The sequence below is a fragment of the Protomyctophum bolini genome, assembly GCF_963924005.1.
Source record: "Protomyctophum bolini genome assembly, chromosome: 8".
NCBI classification, from domain to species: Eukaryota; Metazoa; Chordata; class Actinopteri; order Myctophiformes; family Myctophidae; genus Protomyctophum; species Protomyctophum bolini.
In genome coordinates this window covers 9,471,486-9,494,487 of record NC_137869.1, presented here as the reverse complement: position 1 = coordinate 9,494,487, position 23,002 = coordinate 9,471,486, and the positions used below count along the sequence as shown (strand labels likewise).

General features: G+C 44.9%; 1 protein-coding gene across 1 annotated transcript in view; it reads right to left on the bottom strand.

Moving 5' to 3' along the window:
• atp11b (ATPase phospholipid transporting 11B) overlaps window positions 1–23,002 on the bottom strand; it is a 78,749-nt gene that overhangs the window by 6,521 nt on the left and 49,226 nt on the right. Inside the window, exons 25-29 of the mRNA XM_080770981.1 lie at window positions 22,678–22,813; window positions 21,361–21,426; window positions 19,020–19,123; window positions 18,179–18,344; window positions 4,650–4,816 (exon numbers count right to left, since the gene is read on the bottom strand). Of these exons, the coding sequence (XP_080627107.1) occupies window positions 4,650–4,816; window positions 18,179–18,344; window positions 19,020–19,123; window positions 21,361–21,426; window positions 22,678–22,813 (639 nt within the window). The remainder of the gene's footprint in view (window positions 1–4,649; window positions 4,817–18,178; window positions 18,345–19,019; window positions 19,124–21,360; window positions 21,427–22,677; window positions 22,814–23,002) is intronic.

Below are 23,002 nucleotides of genomic sequence, written 5' to 3'. Positions count from 1 at the left end.
TCACTACGCCACTGGCTACACCATACAGCCCTGACTCTGAGTCCCCACACATCAGTGCCTCCTCCTAACCCAACTCTGAGTCCCACCCACACATCAGTGCCTCCTCCTAACCCAACACTACACCATACAGCCCTGACTCTGAGTCCCCACACATCAGTGCCTCCTCCTAACCCAACTCTGAGTCCCACCCACACATCAGTGCCACCTCCTAACCCAACGCTACACCATATAGCCCTGACTCTGAGTCCCCACACATCAGTGCCTCCTCCTAACCCAACTCTACACCACACAGCCCTGACTCTGAGTCCCCACACATCAGTGCCTCCTCCTAACCCAACACTACACCATACAGCCCTGACTCTGAGTCCCCACACATCAGTGCCTCCTCCTAACCCAACACTACACCATACAGCCCTGACTCTGAGTCCCCACACATCAGTGCCTCCTCCTAACCCAACTCTGAGTCCCACACATCAGTGCCTCCTCCTAACCCAACGCTACACCATACAGCCCTGACTCTGAGTCCCCACACATCAGTGCCTCCTCCTAACCCAACACTACACCATACAGCCCTGACTCTGAGTCCCCACACATCAGTCCCTCCTCCTAACCCAACACTACACCATACAGCCCTGACTCTGAGTCCCCACACATCAGTCCCTCCTCCCTAACCCAACACTACACCATACAGCCCTGACTCTGAGTCCCCACACATCAGTGCCTCCTCCCTAACCCAACACTACACCATACAGCCCTGACTCTGAGTCCCCACACATCAGTGCCTCCTCCTAACCCAACGCCCCTAACTATACATCATGATTGCGGCTAACGTTCATTCAAACACTGCAAAAGCAGAGAAAGTCAAGTAGCCATTTGGGCTTGCAGTATACTGTGAGAGATATTTATATTTCTAATAGAAGATGTATGTAAATAAACATGTTTAGGTTTTTGGTATGCGGTCAGGTTTAGGCCTGACTCAGGGAAGCGGACGCCCCTGCCATGCATAGTCCACCATAATAATAATCTGTATAATAATACAGATTATTTCTTGCTTAATATTGTAATCATGCTTATTTGGGTGGGAAAATGTTTTTCTTTTATCATTGTCTTTTGTTGTTCATTTGGAACCACATCCATATCTTTGGTCAAATGGTATGTAATGACCTGATGTTCGCCTGATGGATGGGGAGGTGGATTGTACAATGGTCTGGTTACTGCTGACAAAGAATATTAATTAATTAAAAGTTTCACATTTGTGAAAGATAAAATATATATATATATTTATTTTCAATGGCTTGTGCAGCCCTATAGTGTGTTACACTTCCACTTCCAGTCATCAAGCATAATAGTACTATTATAAAGAACCCCTGTGGCAGTATCCTAGCATTAAGGCCAAACGTGGGGCTGAGCCTCAGTAGTCTAAGTTCTTTTGTCATCCGTCTTAGATTTCGTCCTATGAAAATGAGAAGGGGAGAGGAGCCGATGAGTCAAGAATGTCCTCAGGGTTCCTCCGTCCTCAGTTTCACTCTGAGAGCGTAAGAATGGACCTGTAAGGGCCGATTCATACTCCTATTTTAGAGCCTACAATGTGACATCATTTGAGGTTCAGGGGGGCGGGTACCGTCCTAAAGTCGGCTCGTCGGTGCTACTGGAAATCTCTGACGAGCCGAAATCATTTCGGCACTACAGCGGTAAAATAGGAGTATGAATCGGCCCTAAGGGTAAAGGTTTTAGTGAGAGAAAGGGAGGAGAGGAGTGGTGGGGTCAGGAAGGTGACAAGGTGTCTTCCATTAAGCCTTAGTTGTGTTTAGATCTAGGGCTCTTCAAAGTGGGGGCTTCCGGGGCGGGAATCATACAAAATGTATGTAATGTCGATGTAAAATTTTGGCTATTTCGGCAGCCAATCTAACCATCAATCCGTCACAATAGGTGGGACGCAACCAGGGGGGCTATGGTTATTTGGCGGTCCTTGGCAACCAGGGGGGTTATGGTTATTTGGTGGTCCTTGGCAACCAGGGGGGCTATGGTTATTTGGTGGTCCTTGGCAACCAGGGGGGCTATGGTTATTTGGTGGTCCTTGGCAACCAGGGGGGTTATGGTTATTTGGTGGTCCTTGGCAACCAGGGGGGTTATGGTTATTGGTTATGGTTATGGTTATTTGGCGGTCCTTGGCATGGAAATGTGAGCCCCTAGTCTAGATTAATGTGGTTTAAGTGTTTTGCGGCCAAATCCTACAGTATACAACAGATCTGGGTCAAAGTTAAATTGCTGACATTGATTTGGGGGGTTTTGTCGCCTGGGAAAGCAAGATGGCTGCTGTTTGCTCTTTTCAGACAATCTGAACTGTTTTAGCTGTTGTGCCCAGAACAAAGCTCAATCAGGCCTAATGCAGTTGAATTGTGATTGATTTTAATTCATCTCATGACATTTTAGGATTAATTGGAATACATTTCCAAATCTCTTCAAAGCCTTTTAACGGGCCGACTTCCCCAGGCAACAATAAAAAATGAAATGGACGACTGCAATTTACAATTTACAATTTAGGCATTTAGCAGACGCTCTTAATCCAGAGCGACTTACATTAAGCAAGAACAAAAAGCATGGGAATACATCACATAAAGACATTTATCATGAAACATGCGTAGCTAAGAAAGTAACAGTGGAATATCTATAATGAAACTATACATATAAGCTATACATCTATACTACTATGCTACACATATGTACTATGACGTGCTATGACTATGCTACGTGCTATGACTGCCATAGTGCATTTCCCACCAACTGCTTCCTACTGGGAACTCTGGGCTGAACAAGCACTCAAAGTGATGACCCTAAACGGGTAATCATTTCGCCCGAGGCATAGCAGGGTAGACCCTAGACCAGGGATGTCAAACTCAAATACACAGTGGGCCAAAATAAAGAAATTGGTACAAGTCGAGGGCCAGACTGTGTTTCAACACACGGGCCATTTTTGGGGAGAGGGGTAGCTGAAAGTTGACCACAAGTGATATACTTTCACTGCTGATCAATAGTGAAGAGAAGACGCATGCTTGCGATTGTGGGCCCTCGATACGTGACAATGCACTCGCAGTGCATTGTGGGACTTGTAGTATTATGGTGGTCCGTGCAATATACCAGAGGGCCAGTTCTAATACTAATTAAATATCAGATAACATAATTAATTCACCCTAGACTAAGATGCCGGTGACTGACACATGAACAGTGTATCACTTCTCAGGACACACATGCAGACGACGGACACAGAAACACACGCATGCACCACCACAGCCACAAACAAAATGCAACATTGGGCATGGCCTAGCCCTAGAGAGAGAGCAATGCAACACAAACAAGATCGCAACATCTTCATTACCGACGACGTAATCAATATTTTCTCTCCCCCGAGCGAGCTGTTCTTGGAAGTATTGATCCGTCAGCAGAGAGGGCTGATCAGGCCAGATAATCAATAATCCTCCTGAGTTGGGATTCAAATAGCACAATGCAGTGACACTCAGAGAGCTGACGAGGCGGCCTCGCTGGGAACAGGAATACACAAAGGTGCTCGACCTCATTTATCTTCCAGACGGACGACACACACATGACGTCAGATTGCACAATTATTACAAACCAGCATGCAGCAACCTGCCTGCTCAAAGGTCCTACTTTGCATAGTGGACATTTTAACCCATTTTGGTGTCTCTACTCAAGAAGCCCACCCCGGTGACAGTTGACCACGTATACTGTAGTATGACAGAACATGATCCACAGTGTAGTCTGATAACCGACATGCAGGTGTGTGAATGAACCAAGTTTAAAAGTGCTTTCACGAGAAGCCATCTTCGATCTAGCAATAAAGGCTTTCGTTGACGACTACATAGATAATATGAATAACTAGACACGTCTGCCCTAATGTGTGGGGAGGCGACATAGACAAGAGAGTGTACTTTTTAGTGTACTATTGAGACCTATTGAAAGCCATGACAGTAAAATAAGCTGGTCTCCATTCAAAGGCCATAATAAACATACTGTACTCCCTGGCTAGGGCCCCTATAAACCTCCACACTTACAGTACATACTACCGTATGTAAAAAGCATTGCAATTACATTCTCTGGACAGCCACTTGGTTTATATGGTTCAGACTGCATGGATACAGGGACAAACACACCCGTGCGTGGCTAACTCAAAAGGCCCAGACTCCCGTCCTCAACAGCTGAACTGAGAGATATTATGTTCAATTCAAGTTCAGCCCTTGGTGGCTATTAGTCTTTATGGAGTCCCAATATTTGGTTTCCTCCTTTAACCTTCATTGCAGCTTACGCCCGATCGTGAAGACTTGCGTAGCCATGTGGCGTTTCACAGATGTACACACGACCGCATCGTACTCGGTATACGGTACTGCTTCGTCATACTTCATGTTTGCAAAGAGAGAATGACTTCAGTCAGACTAAAAAAGCCAGAAAGTCAGCCAACGGTGATGGAAACAGTCTCTGCTTTGGCGAAATGCCCAATGCAGCACGTGGAGAAATCTATAATATAAGGCCTGATAATCTGAAGAAGAGAGCGGAGAGAGGCGATGAGCAGGACTTATACAGTATATCCCTAATATCCCTAATATCACCACTGCGGTCGTCTTTTTCCCCCCCACCTGCTGTTGTGGCTGGCGGTGTGGCAATGGTTGGTGGTGCTGTCCTGGCACTGCCCGGTCATTTGCTCCAGCACGTGGGCCAGGCGGGTACAGCCGCTCTCGCCATGTTGGTAGCAGCACAGGGACTCCATACAGCTGAGGGACTGCGCCTGGGAGGCTGGTAGAGACTGCAGAGGAATCAGGGAGGAGAGGAGACACGTGAGTTTGAGTACAGGTGGAGGGATGGGACAAAAGAAAGAAGGTATGGAATAAAGGAAGAGATGGGGAGGGGGGGCAACAGAGAGACAATTACATTCCATGGACTGCAAAATGGTAATGAATCTAGGATGGTGGCAACGGAGGCTGAAAAACAGGATGGTAACATACATGCCATACAAACACCGACACGTTCACCAATGAAGTGAGAATATTTCCAAATCAAACAAAATCTAAATGATAAAACAAAAATCAAAGTTATTTGCCATCATGGCACTGTATACTGTCATGTCATTCTAAAGCGGAACAGCTCTACCTCGGCCCTGTACTGTACTGTACTGTACTGCTGCAGTGGGTAATCCCAACAGATGGGAGACTACAGCCTCAATCCTCAGTTAACCAAACATGGTTTCCCAGCCAAGGCAGGAGTGAACATCCTTACTGACAGTTTTATGATGCACACCGTACTGTCTGTACATTGACAGCAAACCTAGCCATACCAACAGTGATGACAATGGATGAAGGGGTAAACTGATTTGCCTATAATTATGAGGAAATAATATGTTACCTGCAATAACAAATATATATATATATATATATATATATGTAGCCTATTATCAAGACCTGAATTTCTTTATTAATAAGCATTTTATTGGTATTCATTAGGATGTATGGTTCAAAGTGGATGGTCTACCGTTGTCAATGTCGTTTTCCACAGCATTCTGCTTTTAGTCACGTGAAAAGGGTGTCTTTGAAAGACAAAGAAGACGTCGTCCCGCACACTGCCAAAAACAATGTGTTGCTCTTTATTAGGTGGACGTTTCGGTCGTTTAGACCTTCATCAGGACAGACGAATTGTAGACGATTGTCCTGACAAATAAAAAGTGTCTGACAGTGTGCGGGACGTCTTCTTTGTCTTTCAAAGATACCCTTTTCATGATGTGCTTTATTGCCCTACGCACCTGTCACCAGCCTTTTGAGGTGTGCATCGGCCTTTGGCTATAATGCTTTTAGAGTACACATGTATATACACTGTAGATGACTATCTGAAGGGCTAAACACAAATGAATGTCCTTCTGTCAGACAGTTTGAGCCGTTTACTAAGCAATCAATACATACACAGGCAACACAGCCCACCATTTCTATCTGCAAACCAAGGCCATGGACACTTGGCCTTTAGATTCACAGGACAGGACACCCCACCCCTTCATCTGTATTCCCTGCCCTCAACAATGTTTTGCTTTGCTTATTATTAGATATTCTACTCTTGTTCTACCGTCGGTATTTCCCGCACGTGATTGGAGCCGTGGGGCTGAAACTGCTGAGTGCCTAATCATGAGATATGCAAAATGAACGGAGGCGCTGGCGGAGAGGAGAGGGACAGGCAGGGCAGGGCAGGGCAGGGCTGGAGGGAGGCTGGCGGAGAGGAGAGGGACAGGCAGGGCAGAGCAGGGCTGGAGGGAGGGAACGGAGGCGCTGGTGGAGAGGAGAGGGACAGACAGGGCAGGGCAGGGCTGGAGGGAGGCTGGCGGAGAGGAGAGGGACAGACAGGACAGGGCTGGGCTGGAGGGAGGGAAGACGACTGAAGGGGAGTCGATGCCTAGAGGATCAGGTTTCTCTGTTTACCTGTGTCAGCACCGGTGAGGCAGGAAGGGAGACGTCAGGGGACACAGAGAAACAAGAGCATGAATAAGAGAAGAGGATGATGTCACGGCACACATTTGTACTCCGCGACTGTTCATGGTGTTATTGTTGGAAAACAACAGTTAAGATTTGGTTGAATCTACCATGTTTCCAGCCCTCCCCCATTATGGTGATGTAAAAAAAACAAAACATAGATTTCCTTGTGCTAAAGCCTGTGTGCTTGTTTAGTTGTTGGTGTTAATGATACAGCATTTCTCTGCATTAGACACTTTGTTGGTACGAAGCCAACCTAATGTCTCTTGGCAACCCGCAGAACAACAGGCAAGGAGAGAGATGTGAATTATTCTGTCGATGCTGTGCCACATACGATTATGCTCTGTAAATGTAATGCATTTACAATTATAACGATCATGAGCCAATGTTTAATACCGAATAATCTAATGTTCCATTAGGCATTGAAACATTTCTTAATTTCTATCTTGTATTATAGCAATACAAAGATATTATCGGATTCCAAGCCACATCATGTCTTACAGTGTTATCGTCTCTGTTGGGTGGAAACCACATTATGTCCCAAAACTGTGACTTTCAGGATTCAAATTCAAAAGAAGCAAAAGTAGCAGATCTACAAGCTCCAAACGTGTGGTGCCGTGCTTCGAGCGTGTGGATCTTTATTCTACAACAGGTCGTTTCGAGGAAGCAATCTGATCGGTTGAAACGGCTTCTAGCCGTGGATCAAACCAGCACCATTCACCACCTAATCAAAACAAAGAATTCAGCTGCTCTGTTTTCCCAGAGCGCTAGCAAACTCGGTGGCTAGGCTAGCTAGTTTCTTGGGACATTTGTGATCATAGTGACTACATCTGTCACTAAAAATATATATTTTTTCAGCGAAAATATATTTTTTCAGCGATTTTCTTAGTTTTAAGGGTAACTTCAGTTATGCTTGCGGAACTGTCGTGGCAATAATCACGTTAAACCACACCCTCTCGTGTAATATTGCTTAATTAGAAATTAATTCATTTGTTAGAATCTGTAGATAAGAGGTTTCTGCCCGACAGTGTCCTCGATGTTTTTGATGTTGCTATGATTGCATGCTATGAGCACCGTCAGCCATCCATAACGCTAACGGGACCTAATTTAGCTTGCTTCACCAACCTGTCAGCTGCTGTAGCCGGGCAGTCAATCCTGACTACCGATTAATTTGTCACATGGCCTTATTTACAGTCTTACAGCCTTATTTACAGTCTTACAGCCTTATTTACAGTGCTGTACTATTGGTTCATGGCATCACGAGGTCCACGCCAGGAGTCAGGAGGACCACCAGATCTCTTAAGAAGGTTCTGCAGTATGAACGCATGCACAAGTACAAGTTTCAGGTCCTTGTAAAAACAATCCAGATCTAATTTGGAAACTTAAATGATAAAATGAATGATATGAACCAAAGTTATATGACAAACCTAAATGACATACAGTACTATAATGTGCTGTCACCTTTGTCACCAAAACTTATAACTATAACTCAACAACAAACAAACAAACAAACATGGACACAACCACAATCAACCACACATACATCTATATTTTTCTCTGTATGACATAATAATAATAAATAATACTTTAGGACAGTACCCCTGGTGATCATAACGAGGAACATGCAGGCTCCAATAGTGAGTGACATTACTGGGAGCATACAGGCACTACGGGGAGACTAGAGTAGACAACACGGACACCAACATGCCAACAGCATTCTCCTTCTCTAAATATCACGACCAACTGTCCAGTCAATGGCTATAGGGGTGGCTGGGGTGGGGGAGTGGGACAGTACAGAGGTGAAAGCAGTTGCGTCCGGTAGCAGCCGGTGTGATGTGGAATGGTCTTCACTTATGCACGGCAGTGTCACTCGCCAACAATAGCCAATATAAGCCAATCCTGTCGTACAACAAAGCATGAATCAGGGTAAACAACAAGGAGGGGGGAGGGGAGGACATGCGGAGGGAGGGAGAGGATGCAGCGTTGGCTGTACAGGGGCAGTGCAGCCACAGGGCAGCATGGAGCTGGTTCTGACACAGTATTCGGGGCGGTACTACCTAGGGGAGCAGGGGGATGGGCCGGGGGGCAGCAGGGGGAGGAGGAGAAGCAGACACAGTATTCGGGGTAGTACTACCTAGGGGAGCAGGGGGCTGGGCCGGGGGGCAGCAGGGCGAGGAGGAGAAGCAGACACAGTATTCGGGGTGGTACTACCTAGGGGAGCAGGGGGCTGGGCCGGGGGGCAGCAGGGGGAGGAGAAGGAGAAGCAGCTAGCAGGTGCCAAGTGGGCTCCCCTGGGCTCCGCTGGGCTTTAACAGGGTCATATTCTGGGCCGACTGAACCCTCATCCTCTTCCATCTGAGGGACACAAGATGCTGACTGTGAGTGCTGTTAGCCAGACCAGTCAGCCAACCAGCCAGCCTGCCAGTCAGTCAGCCAGCCAGCCAGCCAGTCAGTCAGCCAGACAGTCAGTGGGTCAGTCATCCAGGAAAATAAGAAACATTAATGCAGCCACACTGCAGTTTAGTCAGCCAGCCAACAAAGAATGATGGGTGAAACTTGACCAGTCTGGTTAGTTGGCAATTAATCTGCCAACTAAGCAGACTAGTAACATTAACATTTACACCTTCTATAGTGTTCCAACAGACATGCATTCCTAGCCAAAGGTCTCCTTTTTTTAAACTCCTCTCCGGTGACCTCATATACAACCTTCAAACTATTTGTCAGCAACAACCTTTTACTTACACAGCATAACAATTTTAATTGGGATTATGACTGGTGGACACAACCATGCAGCTGTGGAGATGAGTCACTGACAGAGGGGCTTTAAAATCTATACAGGAGAGGAGACAAGTGAACACTTTGACAAAAGACAAAGTTTTGTACGGTGAAGAAACAGCAGGGGAAAAACAACGTGAGCAGAAAAACCGGCAGGCAAAAAAAGCTAATTCAAGGATTTCAAGCAAAGCAAATGTGGCACATTAGTGTCTAAACCAATTAGCCTTGTGCTAACCTATTAGCACTGGAGAGTGGACAAGCACTGGAAGGCCAGACGTACCCCTGAGCCTCTGCTAATCTCATTAGACAAAAACTATTTAATATTTCATGAATGATTTAAATTGTGTGAAAGGTAATTATCATTAATCCTTTGATTTTAAATTCAGACACAGCAGGCCATAATATACACAGAGTTCCAGCAACTTCACAAATAACTGAATCCAATTATGAAAAATGTGATCGCTTGCAAGGTGTGCATTATGTACATCACAGAGTCCTGCACCACGCAGAGGGTACTTGCGATCGGAAAACACAAACGTCAACAGTTTTTCTGCTCATTCTGTTTATGGAAAGACTTCCCCATTTCCACCTGTGTTATCAATTATTACCATGAAAAGCACTATGCATATAAAACAGTCCATTATTACTTGCGCAAGCAGAGCATGCAAGTAATGTTATCGGTCAAAAGTAGCAGATTTATGAGCTCAAAACGTGTCGCTTTGCTTCGTGGATCTGCTACTTTTGATGCCTTCGTGTGACGCTGTAGTGTGATCAAGTAGGGCATTAATTTACATTAAAACAAGAATAACTCTGTACAGTTACAGTAGCTAGTTTGTGCCAGCTGCCTCAGCTCAAGGCTTCACGTTGCAGCGTTCAGAGTATTGGTTTTATGCTGTTCAGACTATGGGTTTTATGGGTACAAAGTCTCCCATTGGCTTAGAGGCAGCCAATCATGAAAAAGTATCCACTACGGTCGCTACTAGAGGTATAGTAGCAAATGTAGTCCAGGCGCTTTTAAAGCACCTGGCAAAAAAATAGGTTTGCTGAAATAACAATAAATACACGGCATGCAGCCAAGCAGTCCATGCAGCTGAGGGCGTTCTGTGACAGTCACAGTAGCACAGAGTGAGAGGTGTGGTATGAAATGTTCAACCACACAACAGGCTTTTGGACTATAGGCCAGTGGTTTTCAACCCTTTTCATGTCAAGGCCCATTATTTGTGTCTTAGAACAAACGAATATTGTCGTTTGTTTTGTCGTTGAATAAAATGTTGTCCACGATGCCATGCTGTATTGAAGAGGTACCATAGAGATAACAGGCAAACGTTGATCAAAATAACAATTCTTCTACGTTCTATATAATTAAATTAAATTAAATTCTTGATAGAGCGTAAAATGAAACCAAATTGACCCATAAGCTCCTCAAGAGTCTAAAACATCTATAAGGGACCACCTGGAACCCCCTCAAGGACCACCACTACTCTATACACTGACACGAAACAAGACAGGAACGCCCAAAAACGTCACATCCGGTCTTTTTACCCTGGCAGAATTTTCTATGGCTGCCAATGCAACTTTTTCCAATCCTTAATCGCATACGGACAAACATCTATGCCGATAATATCTAACTTGCGGAGGCAACGTGCCTTGTCCACGGGCAACAGATCTTTCAACGTATGGCATTGCAAATACGTTTGATAATCGCTACTCTGCGCAATATTGTTTTGGAAATGCCGCAAATTGCATTGCAGTGAACGAGAGCAAATCACAATTTACCCTGGGGGTGGTGACTCCGCCCTGAATACGCGTTTTCGTGTCAATTTATAGGCTGCACTGAGTGAGTGTACAGAATCCCCTCACTCTCTGGCTAGGAGTGGGTGGAGTGGAGTTGGATTCTGTGGCACTAATCATTCCACTGAGTGGTGTTGGGTGGGGCCTGGCGTTAGCCTCATTTGGTGCACCTGAGGCAGGCCTATATAAGAACCGTCAGTGCAAACCTTTGGTCTGAAGGGTGAACATGAACAAGTAGAGTTCCATGGCTGTGTCTGTCTTGATGCGTTGATATTCAAAGATTCAAACATAATTTCACCGTCACCACTGTTCCAGAGCACATTGTACCTGGAGCCTAAATAAACCCTGAAAAGCTGGTCCTAATGCTCTAGCCGGCATACTGGTGTAGGAGTTAAAATGTACAGCCAGTGAACTTTATAGCGAAAACCACAAACTTTACACTTAGCTACACTTATCGGCATGACTTGAAATAAATAAATAGATACGTTGAGAAAACTGCCCATATGCATTATACTCTCAGAGTTAAGCTGACGCTCAATATTTAGCACCATGCATGTACTGTACTGTCACACTGCACAACATGCACATGCTTCAGAAAGAGGAATGCTTAACTCCACTGATCAACTACATAAACCTGATATGGCAGCCGCATTATGTATGCAGCATAGGCTATATTCTGCATATACTTGCCATGTTGATATATTTAAAATAAAACCATAGCACCACCATAGCAGCCTTTTCATGTCGCACACCCCCTAGAAGGCACTCTGCACCACAAGGGGTGCACGCATCAGTCTGGGAACCACTGGCTCACAGCAATGATCCCTCAAGTAGAGTTAGAGAACTCTAGGGTGTATGCTTTTCCCCCGGCAGGATAAAAAACACTACTATAGGTTTTACTGAGCTAATGCTCTCAGAACACCGTAGTCAGCGTTCTCTCCTTCCTTCACTGTGGTCCTCCCCTCCCTCGTGGGTTAGCAGGCAGACAGCAGTGATTAAAGCAGGTCTCACGAGGTCAACGTTCCAGGGGAATGCCAGACATTCAATGGGTGCAAACTAAAGGCATCTAGTCGGATGTCCACACAGCACACACACACACACACACACACACACACACACACACACACACACACAGGCTTTTACACACACACACACACACACACACACACACACACACACACACACACACACAGGCTTCTACAATACACGACATCCTCCACAGCCTCTCGCAGACAGAATGCTGATTGACATGTCCAGGGCATGCAGTCACAGCAGGCAAAGACTAAACAACGAGGCCCCGTTCTGACACAACTAAAGCCACGAGCTGGGTCTCCATTCTCTCTCCTTCGCCTCTTTTGATCGGTTACTTCTCAGGACATTAACCCATGTCTCCTACATCCTGACCTGAGATCAGATTCTAAAAATGTCTCCTACATCCTGACCTGAGATCAGATTCTAAAAATGTCTCCTACATCCTGACCTGAGATCAGATTCTATAAATGTCTCCTACATCCTGACCTGAGATCAGATTCTATAAATGTCTCCTACATCCTGACCTGAGATCAGATTCTATAAATGTCTCCTACATCCTGACCTGAGATCAGATTCTAAAAATGTCTCCTACATCCTGACCTGAGATCAGATTCTATAAATGTCTCCTACATCCTGACCTGAGATCAGATTCTAAAAATGTCTCCTACATCCTGACCTGAGATCAGATTCTAAAAATGTCTCCTACATCCTGACCTGAGATCAGATTCTAAAAATGTCTCCTACATCCTGACCTGAGATCAGATTCTAAAAATGTCTCCTACATCCTGACCTGAGATCAGATTCTATAAATGTCTCCTACATCCTGACCTGAGATCAGATTCTATAAATGTCTCCTACATCCTGACCTGAGATCAGATTCTAAAAATGTCTCCTACATCCTGACCTGAGATCAGATTCTATAAATGTCTCCTACATCCTGACCTGAGATCAGATTCTAAAAATGTCTCCTACATCCTGACCTGAGATCAGATTCTAAAAATGTCTCCTACATCCTGACCTGAGATCAGATTCTATAAATGTCTCCTACATCCTGACCTGAGATCAGATTCTATAAATGTCTCCTACATCCTGACAGTTTTCCATTCTGACCTGAGATCAGATTCTAAAAATATCTTCTACATCCTGACAGTTTTCCATTCTGACCTGAGATCAGATTCTAAAAATATCTTCTACATCCTGACAGTTTTCCATTCTGACCTGAGATCAGATTCTACAAATGTCTTCTACATCCTGACAGTTTTCCATTCTGACCTGAGATCAGATTCTAAAAATGTCTTCTACATCCTGACAGTTTTCCATTCTGACCTGAGATCAGATTCTAAAAATGTCTTCTACATCCTGACAGTTTTCCATCCTGACCTGAGATCAGATTCAAAAAATGTCTTCTACATCCTGACAGTTTTCCATTCTGACCTGAGATCAGATTCTAAAAAAAAAAATCTTCTATGTCAGTCGCTCTTCAATTTTTCAAAAATAGCAGACCTACAAGCTCGTAGCGTGCCACTTGGTGGCGCGCTATGAGCTTGTAGATAAAGCATAACATAATGCTAACACCAGAATGGGTTAAGGCACAAGTCACGGATCTAAGTCAAGTGGATGAGAAAGGACGCTGGTCTCTCTCTGGGTCAGGATCTGACCAATAGGAGCGTTCATTTTAGTCGGTAAGAGATGGATAAGAAACCAGAACAAAATGTAAATAGAGCAAGGAAGTCTGATTTATACATGCAGAATATACAGTAAGCCGATCCACCTGCTCATAAAGAGTATTTAATGTCATACGATGGAGTATAAATCAAGTGCAAGACGTTAGATTTATACCCAGGAGATCGTATTAAAAACGTTACTTTTCAGGATTCAAATTTAAAAGTAGAAAAAGCAGCAGAGCGACAAGCTTGAAACCTGGAATGCATGTAATTGCTGATCTGCTACTTTTGACGCTGTAGTACGATCGTAGGATCCCCCCCCCCCCCCCGGTCTGCCCCGGTAACAAGATGTGTACATGTACGCTCTACAGTGGGGGGCCCCTCAGGGCTCGAAATTAACTTTTTTACTTGGTAGCACTGGTGCTCCCAAATTCAGAATGAAGGAGCACCAGAAAAAAATTAGGAGCACCCACCAAAATGTTACGAGCACCAATATGTAATCGATTTTTTACATTCATTATTATTACACTTGTAGCCTACAGCAGTGGTTCCCAACATTTTTCATGTCAAGCACCCTCAAATTGACACTCATTAGCCCACGGACCCCCATTTGAAAATATATGCCAGGGACCCCCATATGAGAAGATTTTTACGGCTCTAGCAGTGATTTTCAGTTATTTACATTTCAAGGACCCCCAGTTTGACCTGAATTAGGCTACCGTTCCCCATTTCTATCTCTGGGACCCATAAAATCTAAGTTAATTTAACTGAGTGTACAAATGTACAGTGAAATTGGTTTACCCATAGTATGTAGTACACTCTCAGAGTTTCAGACCCATAAGGGTCCATTTGGTTCCTAACTATCGTTTAACCGAGGACCCCTAGGGATCCCCGGACCCCACTTTGGGAACCACTGGCCTACAAGCCAGTTGGTATGAGATGCTATTTTTGTGGCAATAAACCAGTTGAAAATATAATTAAATTCTAAATACTGTCTCTGCTATAATTTCTGAATTTGTAAATGGCTACAAAACCCTTTGTTTTATGTAGGCCTGCTTTTTGATTGAAGTAAAAAAAAAATATATATATATATATATATATATATATATATATAGGCCTACTGTATATATTTATGAGAAGTTATTTTCATAACGTCATCATAAATGTGTGTGTGACTCCACACATTCCATTCAATTGAGCCCTTTTGTTGTCTCTCACAGCTGAGGACCTCAGGTCCAGCTGATGTTGATCACCCAATCAGTCCACGGACTGACGGGAGGTTAGAGGAAGTAGAAGAAGCCAAGGAGATATTTCTTTAAACAATCATAACTCTGGACAGGAATGGACTAGGAACTTACTTTTTTTTTTACATGCTCAGATCTTTATGCTCTACAAGTTTAAATCATCTCGCGGGAGGGAACCGGCCCGCGACACTTTCGGTCGCGATCGTTTTGGTCGCACTACAGTAATTATATGCAGTAGCACTGGTGCGCCCAGTTATATTTTGAGATCGCACAGATTAAAATTCAGGCGCATTTGCGACCAAAATGGTCGCTATTTCGAGCCCTGCCCCTCTACAACGTAACACAGTGTATTTAGGCCCCTCTACAACGTAACACAGTGTATTTAGGCCCCTCTACAACGTAACACAGTGTATTTGGGCCCCTCTACAACGCGTAACACAGTGTATTTGGGCCCCTCTACAACGTAACACAGTGTATTTAGGCCCCTCTACAACGTAACACAGTGTATTTGGGCCCCTCTACAACGCGTAACACAGTGTATTTGGGCCCCTCTACAACGTAACACAGTGTATTTGGGCCCCTCTACAACGTAACACAGTGTATTTAGGCCCCTCTACCTAATCCTGCCCAGCTGGCCCTTGGCTCTGGACAGAGGCTGCAGAGCGATGAAGTCGTCGCCTATCGGCTCACGGTTGGAGTACTTCTACACACAGCGACCACACACACACACACACACACACACACATTTGGAGAGGGAAACAAAGTATAGGATAGCGCCCGACACCCACACACACACACAAAGAGGACAGAAGGAGACATACAGTAGGTTAGAAACAACAACACAGTTGGAAGGAGAAACAGGGTTAATTCAATGCAAGATAAAAGACGGGAAGAAAAGTATATGAGCTTTATCCGTGTTTGGATAATCTCTCTGCTGGTTTGCACACAGGCACGCACATCCAAACTACAGTATAATACAGTCCAAGGTGCTGGACAGATGTTAAAATGGAGAGATAAAAGTCTGTATACTGGATCGTGCAGGTAATCATATTATGCCAACATCAAGTATCTAGCTCTTCCTCAGGCAAAGTGTGTGTGTGTGTGTGTGTGTGTGTGCGTGTGCGTGTGCGTGCGTGAGTGAGTGCGTGTGATGGGTGTGCTGCTCCAAAAAATCACACCCGTGTGAACTGAGTGGTGCAACTCCCCTCTCCCTCTCTCTCTCTGTAATTAGCAGGCAACAGTGCAACACTATCTCTCTCTCTCTCTCTGTTTCTGGCACAACAGCGTCACTTTTGCCCCTACTGGTACTCTAAACATAGTCACATAGTTTAGGACGGACATTGCGGTTCCTTGGAGTGGTTGCACCACTCAAAAAAGAAAAAGAAAAAAAGTTGAGCCGGCTTCAACGTTTTCCGGCGTTCCAATGACGCAGTGAAGCGTCAATCGATGTTTTGTTGCAGTTTCCACCCTTCTCTCTCTCTCTCTCTCTCTCTCCCCCAACAAGTCCTGCTCCTTAGAGACAGAAACCAGTTGCTATTTATTCCCTATCCTTTTTCATTTACGCAGTGCGGCTTGAGCAACACTTCAACGACCACTTGGCAGCTACGGCTACACTTGGATGTTTTCCTGGCTTTTGTCACCGCTAGTATAAAATGCGCTGTGTGTGTGTGTACACCCCCCCCCCCCCCCCCCCCAGTGTACCAGATGTTGATTGCTTTCTGTTCCCGATCTGAAACGTTTAGTTTCATATGAGATATGGCTGTACTTTAACTGATTTAAATTAGATATGGCTGCACTGAAATCGATTTAGCAAAAGTGCAATACTAAGGAGAAGCCAGTGACCTAATGTCTTCTTGTATGTTCCCAAACATTAATCCATTTTGATTGTACCGAGAACACAATCAGATTAGAGAGAGAGACAGACAGAGAGAGAGACAGAGAGAGAGACAGAGAGAGAGAGAGAGTCACAATGTTTTTGTAAATGCTCCTAAGTACACTTAAAGACCACATCTGATCCTGATATTTCATGAATGAGGCCCATTGTGTGTGTGTGTGTGGGGGGGGGGGGGGCATTGTGACACTTTTGGGAATCCAGTGATATTTTTAACCCTGCAAAGCCTTGACCTCTTTACCCTCTATCTGACAACCACTCTATCTCCTCCCTTCTTCCATCCATCCCCCTGTATCTGTACCAGACATGATCCTCCATCCATCTGTATACCAGACATGCATCCTCCCGGCCCACTTCTCTTTACATGATCTCTCTCCATCTGCTGTTATTCCACTGTTAGACGGAATAGTTACTGAGAGCTTCTGCTAAATGCCTACATTGTAAATAGTTATCATCATGTCCTACTTGGCTCTGGACTAAGACCTTCTGCTACATGTCTAAACTGTGACTAGTCATCATCTCCTCTGGGTGCTGCAGGTGGGCTGCAGGTGTCTATAATAGTCATCATCATGTCCTACCTGGCTCCTCTGGGTGCTGCAGGTGGGCTGCAGGTGTCTGTAATATTCATCATCATGTCCTACCTGGCTCCTCTGGGTGCTGCAGGTGGGCTGCAGGTGTATATAATAGTCATCATCATGTCCTACCTGGCTCCTCTGGGTGCTGCTGGTGGGCTGCAGGTGTCTATAATAGTCATCATCATGTCCTACCTGGCTCCTCTGGGTGCTGCAGGTGGGCTGCAGGTGTATATAATAGTCATCATCATGTCCTACCTGGCTCCTCTGGGTGCTGCTGGTGGGCTGCAGGTGTCTATAATAGTCATCATCATGTCCTACCTGGCTCCTCTGGGTGCTGCAGGTGGGCTGCAGGTGTCTATAATAGTCATCATCATGTCCTACCTGGCTCCTCTGGGTGCTGCTGGTGGGCTGCAGGTGTCTATAATAGTCATCATCATGTCCTACCTGGCTCCTCTGGGTGCTGCAGGTGGGCTGCAGGTGTATATAATAGTCATCATCATGTCCTACCTGGCTCCTCTGGGTGCTGCAGGTGTCTATAATAGTCATCATCATGTCCTACCTGGCTCCTCTGGGTGCTGCAGGTGGGCTGCAGGTGTCTATAATAGTCATCATCATGTCCTACCTGGCTCCTCTGGGTGCTGCAGGTGGGCTGCAGGTGTCTATAATAGTCATCATCATGTCCTACCTGGCTCCTCTGGGTGCTGGTGGGCTGCAGGTGTCTGTAGAACACCTTCTTCACCACGTCGGGGAAGAGGCAGAGGATGATGATGATGATGATGGCCATCCAGGCCGAGCCGCTGGACAGCAGCTGGACGAAGACGAAGTACATGTCCTGGGTGTGGAGGAAGGGCCTGGGGGGAGGGGGGGTATTTGATTATGTTTCGTTGATATGAGTTTGTTTGCTTTCCTGTCCGATTCTGATTAGGTGAATTTGAGTTCCGTTTCATGTTAAGCTCCGTTTATGTTAATTGAGGTAAGCTTTGGTGTTTTGTTTTCGTTAGGTAAGATGATATTTTGGTTCTAGTTCTTTTTTACTTATTTTACATTGCTCATCAGTTGCCTTGAAACCTTTTCCTTTTGATAATACGTTACGAACCGCACCCCTACTTGTAATACTTATTTTTGTTAATAAATATATATTTGCTTTTTCACCTGTAACTGTTTGAGTGGCTGCATGGGAGTTGGGGAAGGCGGGAGCGTCATATTTTTATGTTATGTATCAGACCCCTAGACTGGTGCATAACATGAATTGGGGGCTCGTCCGGGGCGGTATAGCGCCAACACCACCATTCAAAGTGAATGTTAACATCGGCTTCACCATGCAATAGTGTGTATAGTGTAGTGTGTTTCGCTAAGGGTGGCAGGCAACACATCAAACTCCACCCCCAAACTCAACTGTGAATTATGGCTGTGCTGACATTTTAAAGATGTATTAAATCCGTAGCACCTGTCGGTTCCTAAAGCAACATCTTGTACAACAAAATAGGTTCTATACATCAAGACATACAAGATGTGATCCTTCTCACCAGATGATTCCTCCGTAGAAAAGGGAGAAGATAAAATAGAAAGCTATTGAGCCCCAAGTCACAAAATGGTTCATCCACGTCCAGAAATGGGTCTCCAACGCCAACTGTTACCACACACACACACACACACACACACACACACACACACACACACACACACACACACACACACACACAGAAGGAGAGAGAGAGAGATGTATTGTAATGCCTGATTTATGGATCAATACACCTACGGTTCTGTATAAAAAAAGACCTTGACCGCTACATGGCCTGCGACTAATGAACAAGTCTTGTTGCAGCTAATGGCCGCTGACATCATACAAACACCTCAGCAGTGACTTCATATCGTACATCTTCATCTCTCTGCTATGCAGCGTGCTGCTGGCTCGGCCCCACAGAGAGATGCTCTTCTGCAAGCCACTGTATCATGATTATCATCCACAGTGACAGCACGGCTGCAGACATTTCAACATTCTGAATATTACCGCTCGGTGCTGTGAACACTGAACAGACATGTCGTTGGGTATGTCTCTGTGAACACTGAACAGACATGTTGTTGGGTATGTCTCTGTGAACACTGAACAGACATGTTGTTGTGTATGTCTGTGAACACTGAACAGACATGTTGTTGGGTATGTCTGTGAACACTGAACAGACATGTTGTTGTGTATGTCTCTGTGAACACTGAACAGACATGTTGTTGGGTATGTCTCTGTGAACACTGAACATACATGTTGTTGGGTATGTCTCTGTGAACACTGAACAGACATGTTGTTGTGTATGTCTCTGTGAACACTGAACAGACATGTTGTTGGGTATGTCTCTGTGAACACTGAACAGACATGTTGTTGGGTATGTCTCTGTGAACACTGAACAGACATGTTGTTGGGTATGTCTCTGTGAACACTGAACAGACATGTTGTTGTGTATGTCTCTGTGAACACTGAACAGACATGTTGTTGGGTATGTCTCTGTGAACACTGAACAGACATGTTGTTGGGTATGTCTCTGTAAACACTGAACAGACATGTTGTTGGGTATGTCTCTGTGGAAACTGAACAGACATGTTGTTGTGTATGTCTCTGTGAACACTGAACAGACATGTTGTTGGGTATGTCTCTGTGAACACTGAACAGACATGTTGTTGGGTATGTCTCTGTGAACACTGAACAGACATGTTGTTGGGTATGTCTCTGTGAACACTGAACAGACATGTTGTTGTGTATGTCTCTGTGAACACTGAACAGACATGTTGTTGGGTATGTCGTCCGTTGCTGTCGGGCAGAAACCTCTTATCACAGGGCGGCCGTGGCTCAGGGGTAGAGTGGCTGGATGGATGGTAACCACAAGGTTGCCAGTTCGAACCTGGGCTCCCCCAGAGTTAATTAATAATGCCCTACTTGATCACACTACAGCAGAAAAAGTAGCAGATTTGCAAGCTCTGCTACCATAGCCGTTTTTTTTAAATTTTAATCCTGAAAAGTAACAGTTCTGAATAAAATCCGCACTCTCAGTCGAGTAAGAGTCTTTGTTTAATAATGATAGTGCTCGGCAGCAGCAGTCATACCAGACAGTGTAACAATGTTGACACTGACGAAGGCCTGCGCGCCGAAATGCGTTTGTCTGTCTGGTATGACTGCTGCTGCATGCGGAGCACTATCATTATTAAACAAAGACTCTTACTCCACTGAGAGTGCATATTTTATTCATTTTCTATATGTTCCCTTTGAATCTGCACCCAGCGCACACGCCTGGAACATTATAAGACTGTCAGAGTAGAGCGGGCCTTTCCCCTTGAAGTAACAGTTCTGGACACGACACAAGACAGGCCAGGCTACACCAGGCTTTTCGCGCGCGTCTATGTGCTCATGTGAGCCCCGTGTACGCACACCTAAAAGCGTGTGTGCTTGTGTGTGCGTATACGCGTAAACGGACACAAAATCGCCCGGTGTAGCCCGGCCGTTACATGAATGATTGCGAACGCAGTGAGCACTTACTATGAGACCTAGCAGATCATGTCTGTCTGTGTGTCTGTCTGTCTGTGTGTGTGTGTCTGTCCCGCTATACGTCCAAATATGGAGTGTGTTGCATCAGCAATCACTCAGCTCCATATATGGACACAAAAGGGGCCAGGTCCACATATACAGTAACAGCGGGACAGACACACAGACAGACAGACAGACATGATCTGCAGGGTCTCAGCTGCGTTCGCTTCCCGCGTTTGCGCGTCTTACTGGTATTATACTAACCATTATGGATAATTTGAAGGGACTGAACAACTGTTTGTTTTAGTATTATGGACACTTGTTTTAGGACCATAGAGCACTGTAATGTACTGTACCTTTAGGTTGACAGTGATGACCATGACGGTGAAGACCAACGTGCCAAATGTCCAGTTCCCGAACACCTACACCACATAAAAAAAACTGTTAAATAATAATAATAATAATAATAAAAAGAAATGCTGAGGAAGTGTAGAATTACATCATTATAGAAATACAGTCTGTTCTACTGAACTGAAAGTCTTTAAAATGATATCTTCTTATCTTACAAGTGAGAAGTGGGCGGACGTTATCATGCAGCCGTTATCATGCAGCCGTTATCACTGTCTGAGCCCACTTTCCATTGCTATGTTTACCACACGTCAGTAGCCATCAGGTCCATAACGCACGTCAGCTTTGTGCCGCGCTATTGACATTGCTCCCTACCATTTCTGTCATATTTATGATCTCTGCCCCATTTCCTTTCCTCTCTGCAGCCAACCACACTCCGGTGTGGCTCCGGGAAGGCAATTAGCCATTAGCCAATCACGTGGCACAGTGCAATGCATATTGGGTGGCAGGTGCATGATTTTTTTGTTTATTTATTATTATTATTATTATTTCCTAGACTGGAGCGCGCGACAATTCCAGTATATATAAAAGATAAATTACAATTATGTGAAGGAAAACACGAGGACAGAAAGTGATTCAACCAGAGAAATGATCTCAATCTTACCAGCTGGCTGTTAGCTCGCAAGATCTGAAGACATGCACAGCGTAGAAGAAAGAAAGGAGGAGAAGAAGACATTAATGTGAACAAAAAAACAAGGACGAATAACAAGACGTGCGAGAAAATAAAAGAGCAACAGGAGTCGAGAACAAAAGAGGTTTGGAATCCCCAAACTAGTGCCAACGGTGACAGACAGAAGGTTTGACATCCCAAACTGCAAGTTCAGGGGAGAGGAGGGAGTTCAGTGGAGACGACGCAGGCTTCCAGAGGTACCTTTCACATGAAAGGTTTGGAAAGGTACCTATAGAAGTCAGCCTGGAACAGACCAACAGAATGGGACTGTAGATAGGAGGAGAAGCCAACGTAAGAGAGACACGGAGAGCAACATCGCTATATAACCTGGCCACAAAACACACACTGGCAAACAGAATAGATAAAACACACACCCAGACTGTCAGAAAGCAGACAAGAGAGTGACTTAACGCATTTAGGATTGAGGCCGATTCTAAAAAGGTTAAACAACTGTTTCCTTTGGACAATTGAGGTCATTCCCGAAAAAAAGAAAAAAGGAGTTCCCCTAAATGCGTTAATAAGAATAGAGCGCATTCTTGAAAAACATAAAGTCAGAATAAAAGCCGATGTTTACTACATAACTAACTACACACACCTGTCCGTTTCCCATGAGCGTGGTGTCCTCCATCAGTATATACGACCCGAAGAAGAAGACAAAGGCATGACAGAAGGCCAGGAAGGTCCAGTACATGAACCTCTTGAAGGACAGCAGAGAGTTCCTACTGATGTCCCTGAAACACAACACAAAGAAAATAAACCTCTGGAAGGACAGCAGGGAGTTCCTACTGATGTCCCTGAAACACACACAATGAAAATAAACCTCTGGAAGGACAGCAGAGAGTTTCTACTGATGTCCCTGAAACACACACAATGAAAATAAACCTCTGGAAGGACAGCAGAGAGTTTCTACTGATGTCCCT